Here is a 20324-nt window from a genome sequence, read left to right as displayed (position 1 = left end):
TTACTTTTATTGCATTTCCTGTACCTTTATACACGTTTCCCGAATTAAATAATTTTGATGTTTTGAGGTCTTGACTTGAAAATCATATTCAGCATCATTGAATTGGTATGTGTATTATTTTCCAACTCAATCTGATATGTGAAAATGCTGTTTTGGTGGTATTAATGTTGTGGTCAAAGTCTTCTTAATTTTTGACTTGTACTCATAAGCCTCAGTTTTCAGCAAAGGTCAATTAGAACAAAAGTAGAAAACCTTTTTCAATAAGTTGTTTGTATGCTGTATAAATATAAAGATTTCACATTTCATCAAGTTTGAGGCAGGGTTTTTAAAAATCGCATTCATTTTGGTTGTCAAAGTTGAGAAATATCAGTGGTACATCAAGAGAAAACTAATTCGGGAAAGATGTAGTCTGTCGTTCTATAGTAACTTTGATGCTATAAAACTGCAAACTTACTTGAATATCGCAATCAATAGATTAAACAGCAGAATGTTCGTTAAAATTAAATAAACAGCCAAGATGAAGAGCACGATCGGTTGCGAATAAGAACTGTCCTCTCCGTAGCGTGTACCAAATAATGTCTCATTCTCTAAGGAGAAACGAAACTTTTTGAAATTGTATAGTTTATGGTTTTGTATTTGTTTTCCCACTCTTGCCCTTTTGTTTTAGTGATTTTCGGGGTATTCCCCATTGTACAGAGAATATGTATTTTTTAATCGTAAGTCTTATGTGAATTCAAACAACGATAAAACCTACGCTTTGCGGTAGTCTCGAAGAACACTTCGCTATACATTTCGAAGTATGGAATTGTGATCATATGTCGAAATGAACTCCATGAAAAATCATCTTGTGGGAGTAAAATGGCATATCGTGCAATTCCATAAGATAACAAGAATACGGAGAGTATTATCAAGAAATTCATAACATCCACAGTCTGAAATAAAAGCAAAGTGACATAAAGGGTACTTTAAGAAGTATTTTTTCAGGGAAAAACAAATGTAGGAAAATACATTACCATTTTTTGCACCATTAAAACATATGGGCCCAATATTTTGCTGATAGCACAGATATCCAACAGGCGTACAATCCAAACCATGATGTCAAATGCGTAAACAATGTGTGCTACTTTTTTTAATGTCAAAGAAGGGCCAAAACGAAGTGCAAATGCCAAAAAGAACACGACGACTCCTACTAAGTCTGACTTGTTCCAATGCATTGACCACCATACCTTCACTTTATGCTTATAATTTATACAATTAGGAACTTGACACACCTATTTATATAAAATACGTATATAAATCTCTATAAATTTACAAACCTTAAAAGAAAATAATAACTTAGAAAGATAAAATGTAGTGTACTTTTTGTGGAAAAAATATTTGTATGTATTAAACTATACTCTGTAATAGTAAGTAACTGTAAAGGCGGGAATACACGGTGAAATATTTCATTAGAAACAATAGAAATTTTCTTTCTAATTTTCTCTGTCGTATTCTTTCCCATATTTAGAAATAATTTAAATGCAAGAAAAGCTGATTTCACGTGTTGCAAAAGTTTACGATTTTTACCAACTGAACGGTAAAATATTTCTTGTCTGAAAAGAAAGATCAATGGAAACTGACGGCTGGTAAAAATTCAAAGTCGCAACTAGTTCATTTCTAGGTTTTTGAGAAGGAAAATATACGAAGATGTAACGTGAAAAGAGATTTTTCACTTCTTTGATAGTTTTTTTAGTTTATTACCTAACATAATCCTTCTTTCCTTTTTTTCACATTTTTCTGCTTGTTTAAAATTTCAATAATTATTAACAAGCAGCTACCTTGCGCTTTGACTTCATTTTTTACTTATCTCAAGCAACAATTCTTTTTTAAAATTCACACATGCAATAGCAAGATAAAAAATTCGAAAGAAAAATTTCAAAATATTCAAGGGAAATATTTCATCGCGTATTTCCGCATTAAAGTCTGCAAGAAAACACCAATTTATTTTCCAGCGGAACAGGTACAAAAATATAGATTCCAATTTTTATCTTACAGTCATATGTAGATTTCATTCTATAAAAACAAAGATACAGTTGACCCACGTTTTAGCAAACATCGTTTTTAGCGAATTCCCCATTATATCGAACAAAATGTCTCGGTCCCTTGATTTTCGCTAACAAATCTCTCTTAAAGTACCTCTATTTAACGAACTCACTTTTAACGAATTCCTCATTATATCGAATAAAAATATCTTAACACATCGCCTGATTTACCCTCAAAATAGCAAATAGTACCATATTTTAGAATCTGAATGCTTCGAATCACCAAAATCGAATCAGTGGCATTCGAAATTCAATCTTCAATTGTTTGTTTACATATTTTTGTTTAAATCTAGTATACGATAAATGTCAAGAATCGAAAAAGCAACAAACAACCATTTAAAATTTCTGTCATAGACTTTGATTCTTTATGTAACTGTTCATGTAACTCTTTATAATTATTGAACTAAGCAGTACTAACAAATCGTAAATTTATCGGATTTAAACCCATTTTTGAAAAGTTCGCTTTTAACGAATCCCTCTTTTTAGAGAACTAAATTGCTCGGTCCCCTCAGGGTTCGCTAAAACGAGGGTCAACTGTATCAACAACAATATCGCTACCTGACGAATTTCTTCAGTTCCAAGAGATACCAAAAACACTAGCACAATCCATTCCACAGTAGATGGCCGATCTTGTAATTTCTTTGTTACAAAGTTACAAAATAGCAACAAAAAAATCAAATAACAGATCTATAAAAAATCAAAATATTGCTTGGTCACTAAACATAGGCTTTCAACCATACCATATTTTCTCCAGTCCATTCTCCTCCCCAGAGCTCTTTGAGGTGAAAACCTCGAAAGTAGCTCTGGACCTGTCTGGTCACGCCATGACAAATACCCCTCTATATGTGGGTTATATTTCTTGAATCGATTACCTGATGTTGTGCTTGTACACTAGCCGTTTTTAATTTGAATTATACTTTGTGGGCACCTAATTGGGTTTGTGATTTAGCACAACTTAAGAAAGCGCATTTGACAGGGTGGAAAATCCTGAAAAGAAATTTAATTCGATGAGGAGTCCAATCAAAGCACTTATTTATATTTTTAAAAAAGCTTCTTAATGTTTAAGCTACATGTTAATCTGAAACTTACTTATCTAGCTAGTCTTTGTTTTGTAGCTTAGGTGCTAGTTTTAGCAATAGCTAGCTAGCTAAAACTAGCACTTAAAGTCTCAAACAGAAAGTCTGACTATACGCAAAAATGTAGCACACTAACCAGCTAATTATTTATCCATTATATTGCTGTTTTTGTTTTCAATTATGAGCTTATATTTTTAATCATGGCCTTGACTAGGGTGGCTGATATTTTTCCAAAAATAAACTTTTTGGAAAAAGACTCCTAAAAAGTTGCCATCTTTCTATCTCTGTAGATCACTGTTAAAAATTTCTTTGACATTATATAAAGGGAGTCAACTTTCTGGCTCCAGCTGTCTCGTTTTCCAACTTCGATGAGTTGATTCAGTAACCCACCAAATAAACTAATGAGTTGATACAGTGGGTGGACTCGATTTATATACAATCAATTTGGCCAGCAAATGTCAGGTTGAAAAAGGAAAAGCAAAGGCATTTGCAAGCAAAACAAAAGAGAAATAGCCATGTCATTTTTCAATTTCTTATCAGTTTTATTTTGTCAAAAAATATGTGAGTATTTTCTGTGTTAACCCTATTCGGTCCGGGTTTTTTCGAACTTATTATGACCGGGGGGGACGCTGATTCGCCCCCCCCCCTCAATAACTTTTCAAAAGCTTGTTCAAATTGAATCAAACTTAGCACACTTATGGTACGTCACAAAAGGAACAAAATCGTGGCAAAAATTTTTTGCTTGCGTCAGCACATTTTCTGTGACGTCATCAAAAGCTTGAAATTTGATCAAAATCCCACCATCTGTTTAAAATTCAATTACTTTAGTTCTAGAGCGAATTTTTACATTCTGTTTTAAGTTTCTGAAAGCTACATAAAAGTTTTTTAATATATCTCCCGGTTTTTACTTAGGTCGCAAGAAAAATTGCCAAAAATTACCCGAAAATCCGGCTTTTTCCGATTTTCGGGTAATATCCGAGAATTAGGGAAATCGGATAAATCACGTGTCCAAAACTATTCTTCGTGATGAAACAAAGTTGTGTTGTATGTTTTCAGTTCTGAGGATAATACTAACAGGAGTTATTATATTTTCCCCATTATAAGGGTTTCATAGAGATGTTTAGGGGTAGTTTCGAGTAATAGCCAATATCAAAGCCTCTGAAAGGCATCGGACCTAAAAATTTGGCATGCAGGTGGCTAATAGATAAATATTGAAGCTCAGTAAGTACCATTGCCATGCAGTATAGCGTTAGGAAGTTATTAAAAAAAATCCGTCAGATGGGGCGGAATCCGCCCCCCAGACCGAATAGGGTTAAGTGAATTTTGCTAAAGCAAAGACAAAAACAGGAACCTTAGATTTGAATTGCAAACCATTGGTAAACCAAATACGTTTACGTTTATTTTATTGGTTTGTTTACACCTTTGATCTGCTATTTTTTTAAAAATAAGTACATTTTTTTAACCCGAGAACAGACATATAGACCATGTTTTGGGTTGACTTTCCTTATAAAAAATTTTGTTTTTAAAACAGGATGACCTGCCAATTGAGCCAACACTGCCTCATATAATCATACAAAAGGTACTCATGCAAGAAATTACAAAAAAATTTGGAATTTAATATTTAAATGTGTCCACCCAACTGTTTTGTTTTTGTGAAACACAAAACAGAAATGTTAACCTGCAAATGACAATTTATATAAACTGTTTAAGTTGAAAGTTAGATTCAATATCCATATATATATCTATATATATATATATATATATATATATATATATATATATATATATATATATATATATATATATATATATATATATATATATATATATATATATATATATATATATATATATATATATATATATATATATATATATATATATATATATATATATATATATATATATATATATATATATATATATATATATATATATATATATATATATATATATATATATATATATATATATATATATATATATATATATATATATATATATATATATATATATATATATATATATATATATATATATATATATATATATATATATATATATATATATATATATATATATATATATATATATATATATATATATATATATACCTATATATATATATACCTATATATATATATATATACCTATATACATATATACCTATCGCGAAAACATAGATCTCTAATAATAGGCCAATGAGAATCCATCACGTGAACAGACGTGTCCAGAGCTATCTTTGAAGTTTATCTCAAAGAGCTGGGGGGTCGAGAATGCATATAGTGAATTATTAATAGAACATCCAAAACCCATTTTTGCCACCTAAAGTATAATAACGGTGAAAATGTTACAAATTATTCGATAGCCTATATTTTTCAGGGCCACCTTTCTCAAAATGTTATCTATTAGGACTAAAAACGTTTGGGTCAATTAGGTACCTAGAATTGCGCAAAATAAGTAAATATGCATCTACTTACGAAATTAAGCCAAAATTTTGTGACAGGGGCAGCATAAAAATTCGACAGTTTAAGTTTACTTTTGTGCCACCATCTTTTTATTGCCATCATTTTATTGCCATCATTGTATTGACTAAAATGAAAAAATACGATATAATAAAGAGCGCTGAACCATTATTGCCTTTAAACTTGCCGTATGATATGCGAGGATTACACATTATTACGCAACTACGTAAGATGTAACGAGAACGTGTTGTTGCACAAACAAATGAAAAAGTGACCCATGTTCTCTCCAAAATTACTTTGCTGAAAAGAAAAATTGAGATAAAGTTTAAACTGAAAATTAAAATTTGTTTGTTCTTGGAGGAAGAAAATCAGAAAAAGAAACAACCCTTCAGATTCTATTGAAACAAAGTGTAAGGCTCTGCCAGGTGTCTGTATGGAAACTTAATTTAAACTTTGGAATAAATTATTCGTAAATTGATATTTGCAATTATGATTGATTTTGAGTAAACAGTTGCAGTATTCCTTTATTTTTTTTTACCGAATGTTTATACAGGATAAGCAATTCAGAAATATGTACAATAAATGTAAAAAACCTGTTATCAATATGCGTCCTGTTGAAGGAAGACTTAAACCAAAAACAACAGCTGCAAGAAAGCTACCTTTTGCAAATACATAGGCTAAGTAAACAGCCTTTTAAATTGCGCTTTCATTGTATAGTTCGCAAAGCTAAAACAATGCCTAATTATCACTATTTGGGTGGTGAGATAAAGCAGCAGGACTACATCAGAAGATATCCTTGTGGCCCATGTTTTAAAGGTATGCTCTTACTAAAACGTACCTTTTTGCTTCATTGATTTCAACATAATAAAGTATCAAAGGAAATAAGATTATTCCAAGCCATACCTATATGTGTAAAGAAATTATATAACGCGTTATCTTTCCACTTTATGAATTTTTTAAAGATATATTTACACATGCAGTGTTGCTTACTTGGAGTGTTTCATTGCTTTTAAAAAATGAAATTCCACCTCTCCATCTTTCTGACAAGACCTTTTGACATGCATAGTGAGCAATAAATTCTTCTAGTTGAGAAGCTGCTGCAAGGCTCATACAATCTTGATTCCCCCATCGTTTTAACGGATACTTTAAAAGTTTCATCGTCTTAAGTTCATCTTTTGATGCACATTCATCAAGCAATTGAAGCGCTAGTTGACCAAAATCTCTAAAGTGAAGGCATAAATTGCAAGCAATTAATTTGATGATTCGAACTAGCTTTTGTGCAAAATTTATTTCTCGCGTAATAAAATTCGTGCAATTGCAATAATAACAACAATAAAATAAATGTGGAGCTTTGTTTGTGTAAACTGTAATATCCTGTGAAACGTTTGGCGTAATTTCTGTGCTGAAATTCAGGCAACATGACATTTTTTGCGCGAACGTGCGAAAGTCAGTGCGTGCGTAAATTATAATGAATAAGGTTGTATCATTGTTTTAGATTCTGTTAAAATTTTGCTTTCCTTGTTTGGCTCCCCCCATTTGCTTTATTGGAAAACTGGAGTACCTCAAAGTTTTTGAAATAAAATTTTTTTTCTCTTTATTTTAACTTCTTGTAGATTGTATATTTTACTTATCTCAGGTATTAACGTTTACTAAATTAAAAAAAAAGATTAAAGAAAAGGCTTACTCGGCATTAGATATAAAACAATTGGCAACCTCTTCTTTCTGGTATTTGTTATACTTTGAAGCCAGACAGATAGACAACTTTCTTGCAACAAGTGCCTTTGCTAATGATTCATCATCCTGACTCCATAAATATAAAGCCAATTCGTGGAAGTTGGAACACACGGCCCATATAAATAATTCATTAAAGACCTAATATAAGACAGTATTTCTTTAAATTCTTCATGGTTTATATCTTAATGTAACCTGGATAGAATTAAATGTATCATTATCATTATTATTTTTTATTATTATTATTACTTCCGACTAGTGGGGCAAATAAAAGTGTTAAAAATGGACTGCTAAAGAAAGATTATGAACCATAAAACAATAGGCTGGAAAAAATGCAGGGAAATAAAGCTGAAGCACATCATTCTAAGGTTTATTTGGGTGAAAGTACATCGTAAGCAATATAATGACAAAAAATTAACACTGCATTAGAAAAATTTCTTGAAAGATTTAAGCTGACTGTATTAAAGACGTTACCTCAAGCTCACCATTTTTTTCGTAATGCGGAACAACATCCATTTCTAATAGCTTCCGCAACCCATAATGTACATCTTTTAGTTCTAATCCTTTATCGCACTAAAAATTGAACGATGTTTTTTATATAAACTAGCTTCCACGATATATAAACAGTGGTCATTAACTAATAGAAATATTGACGGTAATGTGACAGGCGTACATATTTTTACATTGTTGTGTTGCGCACTGTGTTGTTTGGTGAAGGAGGAAGGTGTGGATTTAAAATAAATCTGTGGAGCAACCATTTTGAACACATAAAATACGCCTATTTTTTATAGTGTCCGTCGTTGGGCTATAAAACTCCATGGATTGCGGGTCTCCAAATTTGCACCTTCCCTACAAATTTACTACAGTTTTGCAGTATTTTGTGAAATTGTCCGCCTGTTATCATAAAGTAAATAAATTACTCTGTAAGACGTCCGAAATGAAGCTGCGCAAAGTAGTTTTTAGCAGATAGACGACAGGTATTATTAATACACAGAAATAGTCTTGTTATTTATTCTGTCCCAAAAAATAAGATTCTTTAAAAGCAAAATCTTTCGAGATGAAACAAGGTGGCTCCTTTCGACTTTCCCTTTCCTTTATCTCCCGATAACGTTGGGCCTTAGATGGACATTCAAAGAATGGAGAAACAATTTTTTGAATTCTAGTAAAGCAAACCACAAGGTTCTGGCAGTTGCCCGTATAAAAACCTTTGAGAAAACATTATTCTTAAATATGAACCTAATCAATTATGATTGATTTTAAAAAAACAAAAGTGTTCTCTAGTTAACTTATTTTTGAATGAACCTTTTTATTAAAGTAATTACTGTTCAAAATGAAAAAAAAAATAAATAAAAATACACGAAAAAAAAAATTAAACGAGTTATTTACTATTAATTTTTTTTTCTCAAAACCATTTTTTTAAAAATTTCTGCTTTATGAAGATGGTTTTGAAAAAAACACATGTGTATACTGCAGCAAAACATCGCTTCATCGTGGGCATGTTTCTTTAAAACCAAGCATTAATATTTTGAAATTCAATTAATATTATCGTGTTTTTTCTTGACACATTTAAACACTTTAAGCACCTATCTTACATTTGAAATTCTACTTTTGTGTTCAGTTGTAAGTAGCAACGAAAGCACGTGTTCTGCAGTTTTAAAACAAAAAAAAATAAGTTTATATCTTGTTTCAAAACGACTTTATAGAAACAAAATCTTATTAATTTTGTTAAACATAGACATTAATTTTCCATGTATTATTTCGGTCTTTGGCTTGCCCTTCTTGACTTTTCACATACGTTAGGCATACTCTATCTTATTACTCGACAGTAACGAGTTAGAGTCAGATTTCTATGAACAAAGTAAGCAATTTGGAACTTCATCAAATTTTCACAATAAACACTTGTTCGACCAAATCGCACTCTGGCCTTGTGGTTATGGCGTTATGACGTTCGTTTTGTAATCTCAGGGTCCGTGGTTTGGTCCACAGTGCGGGCATGTTTAGCAAGTGTCTTTATCATAGCTACGGGTCAATCCATGCCACGCGAGGAAAATTGGGTAGGCAATGCCGAGGTATACCTAATGTATGCATTCAGAACACAGGACCCACATTGAACACAGTGTTTCCAACACTGAAGTGGCTATATCCTGTATAAATATTCGGGATCTTATCCATATTATAACACCCGTGTGCGTCTGTCTGTCACGCAAAATGGTACCGTAAGTAGCGAGACGCGCTTAAGTGGTATAAAAAGGATGGGCGGACCCGTGGATTCTTCCACGGGCCATCGACTAGTATAATAATAATAAATGTATTAAATTTTGTAAGGTTTTTATTTTCAATAGAATCAGAGCGCGAGGTGCTCGCCCGATTCTTTTTAGCGAAAAATTGATCAAGTTTTAAAAGCTTTTTTAATACGGACTTTCTTTATTCTGTAGGAATCCGGCTCTAACACATCGCTGTCGAGTTCAGTTTGTAGGGAAAATATACTGAATATATTGTGGTAAACACACAGAAAAAGTTAGCAAAGAATAAGCTTTTTTACAAACTAGAGTTTACTTTGCTAATCATATGAAAAAGTACTGATGAAAAGGGGCCAGCCAAAAGTCGAAAAAGTGTTTGAAATATTAAAGTTTATTTTATCTAAAAAAATAAGTTCCGATTGCAAAAATTGGTTTAAAAGAAAACTTTTTCTTTTTTTGCTAACAAAAGTGTGGAGCACCTGCTCAAATTGGGTATATATACTTACAACTGAACACAAATGTATAATTTCAAATGTAAAATGCATGTTTCTAGAGTAAAGTGTTTCAATAAAAGAATCCATAACTTCAAAAAAGTAATGTTTGTTTTGCAAGAAACATGCCTCACAGTGCGGATATACGTTGCTACAGCATGCACACGTTTTTATCTGTGAAAAATTAAACTTGCGCAACAAAAAACAATAAAGTTTAAAAAAAGTAAGAAAATCACTTCATTGATAAGTTCCGTTTTTGAGAAGACGGTTTTAAGAAAGTAAGTGAAACTAAGTAGCTCCTTTAATTTTTCCTATTGTATACTTTTTTAATTTTTAAAAGTAATTACCTTAACAACAAACTTTTCATTCAGAAAATAATCAATCAGAGAATATTGTAATTGTTTTCTCAAAATCAATCATAATTGCAGAATTCAATTTACAAATTAATTTATTCAGAGTTTAAAATTATGGTTCTATACAAACACTTGTTTGGCCTTTAAGGTCATAAACTATCTTGTAATATTTTTAAAATTAAACGAATTCTAAGGTAAAACAATAACAATAAAAAGATACAATGAAATAATAACATTACTTACAGCATCGCTTTTCCAGTCCTTGGGATAAAATAGCTTTTTTGTAATGGTCTCCAATTTCGGAAAGGTCTAAAAGTGAATTGTTCCCAACTTCATATTAAACAAGGAAAAACAGAGAAGAACCCGTTTGCGAATAAAACAGAGAAAAACATACGCGGAACTATCGCGCAAGATAGATAGATATATAAAAAAGAAAATATACGTAATTTATGTGCTTTTTCATAAGAATAGTACTTTTTATTTTCAGCGACGTATTCTTAACCTTCGGCAAATATGAGCCTCACACTTTTTTTAGTACTACTTTATTATCTTTAGCATAATATAAAGTATTTAGTATTATTAAGTACTAGACTTTAGCTTGACTATGTTTCATCAGTATTCCAAAACAAGTGCCATAAATTTTCTATCTAGTTATAAGACCCTTTTGCGCGCAAATAGAATTTACGAAACATCTTTGAAATGTTTGCACACTTTTTGTCATTAACTGTTCTGACAACACGTTAAACGTTTTACTTTTACCATGCAATGGTTTGCTTGCATGAGGAATGAAGAACACCTAAGTCGTAAGAGGAGTATATATGCAGTATAATAATACAGTAGACTCCCGGTTATTCAAACCTGCACTTATTCAAAATTCTACGTTATTCGAAGCGATTTTCATTCCCCTTGAATTTTCTAACTCGTTTTAGAGTAAATCTCTCTCAGTTATTCAAACTTCAGTTTTTCGAAAATTCGTTTATTCGAAGTGGTTTTCTAACCCCCTTGGCTCAATATTTTCTCAATTATTCAAAATTCTTGATTTCAAAGCCTCTGAAGGATGGTTTGATCGCTGGAAAAATAGAAATAACGTTGTACATCGTGCCATATCAGGAGAAGAAAAGTCGTGCACACCTGGAATGACAGCAAGCTGGGAGCAAACACATTTACCCACAATCCTATCAGGATATGAATTAAAAGATATCTACAATGCTGACGAATTTGGTTTATTCTACCAGGAGCTTCCAACAAGTACCCTCCATCTTAAAGGCCAACGATGTGCAGGTGGAAAGTTCAGTAAAATTCGTTTGACGGGCTTTGCAGCGGGAAATGCCATAGGCGAAAAATTACCAATGTTATTCATCGGCAAGTCAAAAATACCAAGATGTTTTAAAGGTGTAAAAAGCTTTCCATGCCAATACAAAGCCCAGAAAAAGGTCTTGGATGGACTCTGAAATCTTTACTGATTACGTACGAAAGCTTGATGCTATGTTTCATAAAGTTGTTCTCATTATTGATAACTATCCTGACCACCCAGAAGTAGAAAACCTTCCAACACAACGTCCAAGACTCAACCTATAGACCAAGGTGTGATTAGGGCATTGAAAGCATTTTATCGCTCTAATGTTGTTAAGCGTCAGCTCAAATACATCGATGCCGGTAAGGAAGTTCCTGTTATCAACATCCTTGAAGCAATGCGAGTTTTGGTCAAATCTTGGGAAGCTGTATCCATAAATACCGTAATTAATTGCTTTTAGAAAGCAGGTATCTCGAAAGAAACACAAACTGCAAGTGATGAGGATGACCCATTTAAATCACTTGCACAAAACATCAACGAGCTGAAAAAGCGTAGTTAAGTAGACAGATAGATTTGATGCTGATGAATTCATCGACATAGATTGTGAGATTTCTACAAACAATAAAACTATTTTCACCGATGAAGAAATAGTTGAATCCATTGTTAATGATACTGACGGCAAGAGCGTAGAGGAGGAAGACGGAAATGATGAAGAAATCGCAGTAAATGATGTGCCTCCACAAAAACCAACATTATTGGAGATAGAGGATGCCCTGGAGTTGATCGATCGCTGGTCGCTTTTGGATAAAGATGGTGATGAAATAAGGAAAAAACTACACGCGATAACCAAAAAATGTAACCAGCACTTTACCGAGGGCAAAAAGCAAACTTTTATTGAAAACTATTTCACAAACACTTCATAAGAATATAGATATGAAGAATGGTTATTGTTGATATTTGTTTTAAGTAAACATTATAATTGTATATTTTAACGTTTGAAACACTTGTTGCGTTTAAAACTGTAGAGTAGACACTTGATATGACTACTTTTTTATTCAAATCCCTCCAAAAAATCCGTCAGAGTAAAAATTGGAACAAAATAAGAAAATTTTCAGTTATTCGAAATTTCGGGTTATTCGAAGTAAATTCCTATCCCCCGTGGAGCTTCGAATAACCGGGAGTCTACTGTATTTGCAGTAGCTTTGTGTAATTAAATTTTCTGCATCGTACAAACTGTCATATCTAGGATAAATAATTGAGCCTAAGATATTCTTTATCCTATTTTTTGACTTAATTAGTATATGAATTTTAATTATAAGTTAATAAAAATGATAAACCCAGAATAAATTGCAAATTTGCATGCTGTTTATTTCATGTTACCTTATCATACAGTTCTGATAGTTTTCCAGGTTTAAGGAACATTTCCATATTAAAACAGTTATCAACAAGGAGCTTTACAAACTCATGTTTGCCTTCAGTCAAGGCATCCATCATCATATCTTCAACAAATAGGTTCTAATAAAAAGATGATCATTCTGCAGTCAAACTTTTTTAAAAATGGCAATACTTCACACAACAACTACCTATTACAGTCCAACAAGCGCATTGAAGAAGCCTTCATTTAAGGAAAACGACTGAAGACTTCATATACTTTTAGGACCTCGATGTACAGCCCCATAGAGCCACCTTGAACGCTTCTTAGGGCTGTATTACAAACAATGACATGGTTCAGATCAATGTGTTCATCAACACATGGATTCCAAAACAGGTGTTTGCCCAGCTTCCCTAAAATAAGGCTAATTTTGGTCTCAGGTTGTTCTTAGTTTCCAATGCGGGAGATGACGTCAGGTTTTTGCACCCGATTTCAAGTTATTTGGCCTCAAAGTTTTAAGTGCATTACAAAGGGTTCTCGTTTGACGCAATGTACCGTTAAATAAATAAAATAATAATAATAATAGTAATAAAAATGTTGTCAATAGATTGGCGATAAACAGAAAGGCAGACACAATAAAATAGCGCTTTATTAGAAATTAGTCGGTGGCCCGTTGAAAAATCCACGGTTTCGCGCGTCCTTTGTATACCACATTGTGTGCGTCTCGCTACTTGCGGAACCATTTTGCGTTAAGACAAACAGACGTATACGGATATTATAATATAGATAATACTTACTTGACTTATTTTAATATTGTCAGCAAAGATGTATTTTTGAGCAATGTGGGCTCGATTCCAAGACATTGCTAGTTTTAGCTGAGGAATGGAAAATGAATGCTTATCTAAATATCAAAAAAGGAAGTAAGTGCCGGAATGCTTATTTTATTTTCAAACGTAAGACTTATAGCGGTAAATAGTGTGCAGTAATTTAAAAAATAAATAAATCATATTATAGTAATTTAAGTAACAATATAAAATAAAAACAATACCAAAATATGAAACCGTTGAGAGTTTGTCATGTAACTCTGACCTTTTTAAAAACAATAACTTAACTAAAAAGAGTAACTGAAAGCTCTTACGTACAAGCTAGTCTACTTAATCTTTAACGTCTACTTTAAAATAAACCGGGAAATGTTATGACACGAAAGAAATTTACCTTCTTTGTGATTATTAACTTTCATCAACGCTAGCAATACAGCTTCATCAAAATCACCATCTTTATTGGGATCATATATTGTTATCTATAATTAATGCATCGAGTAGTAATATACGAATACTTTCACACAGCAACATTAGGACTGGTTAGTTACCGTTTTATTATCTGACTGCATGGGATCTAGAAATATACTCCCTTATACAAATTAAACAACGAAAAATATAAAATTAGGAAACAAACAAAAAATTTCAGTTGTGCTAATATTTAAAATAATTTTAAATTTTTATCTTTTGATTTGATTTGATTTTTTTTAGCGTTTTTTCACCCTAAGCACGTGAGTCTAAAGAAATGATGGTACAATCAGTCCTAGATGGTAACTACCGCGTCATTTGTGCCTACGTATGGTTTTAATGTTGGGCAGGGTCGTTACTCCCAAAGCATATATATAAGTACTCGTTATTTCAAATCGACACCGTCACCCAGGCAAATGCTAATTTGAGCATGGTATCCAATATGGCTTCATGAAAGGCTCTGATAAGGAAAGCCGTACAGCAGTAAAGTAATTGGGGTTTTCATCTTAGCCTTCTTTTTGTAACAGTCAGTCAGGTAATAAATTGTAATAAGTATTATCATATACTTTGAGTTATTCTCGCAACTTGATTGGCTAATCTGCACGAAATATATGCTGTATTTTGTTTTTCAACCGAGAAACGAGTGCAATTTTTACTTATAAAGAGTGCAAAAAACTTATATTCTTCCTTTGATTGGTTGCTTTAGCGTGCAAAATGCTTATATTTTTTCCTTGATTGGTTGAAAATTCGTACGAAAAGCCTATTATGTTCTTAAAAACGAAAACTTGTCGGTGAATTTATTTTCACAAATATACATTCTACGATTCGAAAATTTTCTTTTGTTTCAACAGTCATTAAATAGTCAATAAGCATAGAGCACGCGCTCTCCAGCGGGTATGAAAAACAATTGAATTTTATCAGTCAACTCGAAAGAATAATATAATAGCACGACGATGGAGTTCTGTGTTATTTGGCTTCACAATGATAATTGATTCTTTTAAAATTTTATAGTTTTTATTTCTATTCAAATTATTTCAAGCGTGACATGAACATAATTTGTTAAAATGATCTAAATCGCACGTGACTTCATAAATTCAAATAATTTATAAGTTCATAAATATAAATGAAATAAATTGCCTTGCAGTGATTTTATTGGCCCCCATAACAATGCTTGTTAATATCGTGAACATAATTAAGCAGTGTGCAACCGATTATAGAGTATATGATAAACAAGTTATCGCACATGCTCTCGAAAAATATCGGCTGATATTTTTTTCGTTTTTTATGTTCTCGTATATTTCACTTACCTAAAGGCTCGTGAAATATGTAAAAAGAACATAAAAACACTCAAAAATATTGCCGATATTTTTCTCGGTACTGTGCGATATCAAACATGATAATTAAAAACAAGTTAACAACTTTCTTGCAGAAACTTAAAATACCAATGATTTTACACGGACAATCTTTTGTCATTAAAATCTTATTGCAGGAAAAAAATAACTTTCTTTCATATGGGCCTAGCTATGACCTTTTTCTGCTGTGGATTTATAAATATATATATATATAAGAATATTTATACGCCTTTAGGGGTGTAATTAGGTAGAATTTTATAAATGGCCTAATTTAACATAGTAAATCTATGCCTGAAGCAGTACTTACATAATCCTTCATATGCATGCACATTTTGGTGTCAGAAATTACCCTGCGTTGTTCCGAATCAGACATTCCTGGCATAAGCGTTTGTGTATATGTTTTTAAAGTTTTATCCTCTTTAGCACCTGCACCCGTATGTGTATCCCATTCACTCAAGTTCAGTGTGTATGCATGTGCTAAGATGTCTGCTGCTCTACCGCTCCCCTTTACAACAACGACTGGCATAATCAGGTTACTTGGATTATCTTTATGTGAATTTAAAGCTAACAGGACTTGTTTAATAGTGTTTTGGCCTCCTCCAATTACAATTTGAATAGCGGGTGCAACTAAAAAATAAGGATTAAACGACTTTCACGGAAAGAAACTTTTACGTTTAAGCTTTAGCGCAAAAGTTTTGCATTTTGCAAGAAAAAAAGCGCTTGTACAGAATAAAGGTCTTTGTGACAAAAAGCTTTTGCTCTTTTTTTCCAATTCTCCAAAATTCGCAATAGCTTCCTCTGGAAATAATTTCTTTCCTTAAATTTCTTTTCTTATTCTCTTAAAGTTTTTCTAAAAATTGAAATTCCGACTGACCAAATGAAGCTGTTCTAATTTCTTATTACATATATTGAACAAAAGTAATAAGATATACTCTCACAGTGCTTGTCACCGGTCGTTGCGCTATCCCCAGCATATACATTTGCATTTCCTTTGGCAGCTATAATGCACGTGTTAATAATTACTAAATAAGTTCTTGGTAACTTTTGTTTTATGTAATTAAAAGCAATGTGATACTTAAGGTAATTTACCTGAGTCAATCTGCCATTTCATTATTTTCTGTTCCAACATAGAACGAAAAAACATTTCCTGCCTAAATTGTCTAACCTTTCCCCCATCAACAAGTATAAAATGAGTGTGGTTTTTTTCTAGTGCAATGTCTTCTGTTACAAGATTGTGTCCTTCTGGGGGGTAGGAAGCACGACCTCCTTTGTTCACCAAGACTTCTCGACCACTTATCACTCCCCAAGTGCAGATACCTAAAAGCCTGACGTTTTCATCACTTTCATCCTTTAAAGCTGTTCCAACAAATTTCATAACACCTGCATCCGTGCCACCAGTTATAATCCATGAGCGTGTTTTTGTAGCAATCTGAATAAGAAAGAATGTAAAAAGTTCAGTAAAGTTTTTGGTGGGGATGGGTTGTAATAGAGGTTAATAATAACATATCCTTTGTAAACATTTTAATGCTTTTTAATTAAAGTTGCTTCCTCGTCTCCCTATATACCTGGCCTTAGCAAAAATAAAGTTTTCCGTGGGTATATAATACATATAGGACATTATTGTAATGCAGTATTTCTTGGTTTCTTTATTTTGAAGAAAAATTGAGTGCACAGGTAACAGGCACGTGTTAGCGATGGCGGATAAAGAAGCTGAGTGTTCTCCATGCATACTCCTTAGTCCTGTAGCGATGTGACATATCAGGATATTCCCTTTTCACATAACGCAATGCAATGCAAATTTCACAAGGTTGGAAACGCAAAAAAAAATTTGTTTTTTTTGTTCCAACCTATCTATTGAGTTTAGCTAGCTACAGCTTGTTTATAAAATATTTCTACTATGTACAAGCTGTTAAATTGGAAATATTTACCAAATTTCCAGACTGTATTATGTTTTTGTTGTTTGAAATTAACTAGCTGTTAAACCTGCTAATATAATTTAAACAAAGGATAAAAGTTTAAAATTTAAAATGTTAATGTTGATGATGCAGAAAGATTTTAAATTAACGTTTTTAAGTTTCGGTTTCTTCGTACTATTTGCAGGGACTACCATCTTAAAGGTTTTTTATTTTTTACTTCCGTGTGTATAGGCAAAAGAGATAAAGATATTAGGCAACTTAATCTATAAACAATAAAACAAAAAAGATACACTTTTAACCGTCAGAAGTACCTTTCTCAATCCTTGTTCTAGCTCTGCATGCAAATTTGTATTTATTTGGAAAGAATTACCACCACCGATTATTGATACAATGAGATTAGGAACTTCTTGTAATTCCCAATCTGTTTTCATCATATGTAATACTTTAGAAGTATCTGTGAAGTCTCCAACACGAATGTACTATAAGAATATTTTGATTAATTATATAATACAATAGTGGTTGTGTTCAAAAATAACACAGCTTTTCCTTACTTAAGTTTTACATCTTGTTAGGAAAATCTTCAGACGAATAATCATTTACAAATAAGACTTTAATTATGCAACTGATAATTAAGTAGGTGAGATATCTTTGTAGTTTATCAAGATTTATTCGCACTTTGAAATTATCTCAGATCTTTTTGTTCAAAAAAGATTTTTAAGAAGTGATAAAATAGCTTTTTTAGTGATTTTGAAAAAGAACATGCATGATCTAAGATTGACCAATTGGTGACCAATTGGTGACCAAATGGTGACCAATTGGTGACCAATTGGTGACAAATTGGTGACAAATTGTGACAGTTTTGAAACATAACAACCAACAACAAACTCTGTTAATTTATTGAGCACTCTTTATATTGTTTTAATTATGTCACACATATATAGTTTTAATATAAATCTAATACATATATATATAACGCAATACAATAGCATGCAAAATTAAGCTATAGCATTATTAGACTGATTGCATGCTAAGCAAAACAACAGAATTTAACCTTAAATATCGCTTTGTGGAAAATCCAATTTGTCGTCTAAATTTTTTCCTAATTTGTTAATAAATTCTATCTGCGATTAAACTTACTTTTGGTCTACGTTGTGAGCGATTTCCAAGTTCTATGTCGCCAAAGGCATTAGTACGCATATGTCCTCTTGGAGACGTCGAGAAAGGATGCTGATGTTCATATTCCCGCAAATTACAGTTGTTGCAAAGTCTAAAAAAAAATACTTTGATGTTATAGTTATATAAATCTTGGTTCAAAAAATTTAAGTGCGGTATAACTATCATGCAACTACTTTCCTGTGTACTGCTATTGTTACACATAATTCTAAGAACCTTTTTTTTTTAATTAAAAATAAAAACGAGAGATTCATCGTCACATTCTTCATTCAAAACCTTCGGTAGAACATCTTGTTCTCTTGATGATGCACGGAATAATTTCTTTTTACAATTAAAAGAACGTTTAATGATATATAGAGACAAAACTGTTCTTAACAAGAACATATCATGATCCCCTTTGTAAGTTTCAATGATCGTCTCTCTGGGAATATTGCGCACGAGCGCATGCGGATTCTGATCATTGAATCTTTTCGTGCTTTCACCATATTTGGTCAAAAGAACTTTTTTGATTTCATTACTTGATTGTAACCTTCGTATAAAATCTGTTGTAATTTATACGACTGTACATCGAAAATGGTGGAAGTTCTACCGAAAGCTTTAAATAAAGAATGTGACGATGCGTGTCGTTTTTATTTTCATTTAAAATATCTCTGCGTTCTACTTTACTTTTGTTTCTTACCTTTCTTCTCCAAACACATAATATTCACAAGATGATATCTACATAGAAAATGTCATCATTGTTATCAAAAATCAAAAAATGATGCGGTAAAAATGTAAATTTTTTTTCAAACGTTGTTGCATGAAGCTTTTCAAAATCTAATACATACATTTAAAATCCATAAGCTTGTCGAGGGGTTCAAGGGGATTCAATTCAGCTACCACCTTTAGCCCACAGACAGAAATTTGAATATTACAATATAGACGACACTTTGTTTATAAGAAAATCTGAATTCTAACCCGGCTGGTCGTTATTTTTTCCCTTTTGTTTTAAGCAATGGACCTATTGTTTTTATTCTTTAATGCCAGCCTAATATTCGTATAAAAAATTTTCTTATAAAAAAAAATCGGGTAGTCGTTAACCGGTGAAAATATCCACGAGGTTTGCCCATTAGCAAATTAGTTACTTTGCCCTTGCATTGAAAGTAAATTTGCAATGAAACTGTTTCGATGGGATTGATGGGATTAGAGATTTATGAAATTGTTAGAGTTTTTATGGAAAAAATAAAATCCTTGGAAAATCTGTAGAATAGCGTGCAATATAAAATAAATAGTTCGCACAACACCTCGAAATTCAAGAAATTATATACACTGTACATCTATAATTAATTTTGTATAATAAATTTGCAATTTTTAATGCGATGTGTTCTAAAAATAACTTTGACGCAAAATATTAGGAGAATCGAAAGTTTGTTTTGATGCGGTAGCAACGGCAAGAAGTAGAGCTGTATCTATGTCTTATAAAATGTTATATATACTGGCTTGCAGGAGGTAAAA

The 20324-nt window shown here is 32.0% G+C and overlaps 1 protein-coding gene across 1 annotated transcript in view; it reads right to left on the bottom strand.

The window, feature by feature from the left end:
- The window catches only part of LOC130638096 (transient receptor potential cation channel subfamily M member 1-like), a 29959-nt gene that overhangs the window by 6684 nt on the left and 2951 nt on the right, over window positions 1-20324 (bottom strand). The window contains exons 3-21 of the mRNA XM_057446975.1: window positions 19510-19547; window positions 18795-18924; window positions 17969-18136; window positions 16831-17170; window positions 16680-16739; window positions 16049-16368; window positions 14319-14403; window positions 13901-14004; window positions 13112-13246; window positions 10681-10746; window positions 7828-7926; window positions 7307-7494; window positions 6613-6844; window positions 6461-6525; window positions 5638-5749; window positions 2640-2768; window positions 1014-1271; window positions 755-932; window positions 455-587 (exon numbers count right to left, since the gene is read on the bottom strand). Coding sequence (XP_057302958.1) covers window positions 455-587; window positions 755-932; window positions 1014-1271; window positions 2640-2768; window positions 5638-5749; window positions 6461-6525; window positions 6613-6844; window positions 7307-7494; window positions 7828-7926; window positions 10681-10746; window positions 13112-13246; window positions 13901-14004; window positions 14319-14403; window positions 16049-16368; window positions 16680-16739; window positions 16831-17170; window positions 17969-18136; window positions 18795-18854 — 2732 coding nt within the window. The 5' untranslated portion in view covers window positions 18855-18924; window positions 19510-19547. The remainder of the gene's footprint in view (window positions 1-454; window positions 588-754; window positions 933-1013; window positions 1272-2639; window positions 2769-5637; window positions 5750-6460; window positions 6526-6612; window positions 6845-7306; window positions 7495-7827; window positions 7927-10680; window positions 10747-13111; window positions 13247-13900; window positions 14005-14318; window positions 14404-16048; window positions 16369-16679; window positions 16740-16830; window positions 17171-17968; window positions 18137-18794; window positions 18925-19509; window positions 19548-20324) is intronic.

The sequence above is a fragment of the Hydractinia symbiolongicarpus genome, chromosome 1 (assembly GCF_029227915.1).
Source record: "Hydractinia symbiolongicarpus strain clone_291-10 chromosome 1, HSymV2.1, whole genome shotgun sequence".
Taxonomy (NCBI): Eukaryota; Metazoa; Cnidaria; class Hydrozoa; order Anthoathecata; family Hydractiniidae; genus Hydractinia; species Hydractinia symbiolongicarpus.
Note: the sequence above shows the minus strand (reverse complement) of the source record. Positions and strands in the feature narration are given on the sequence as shown.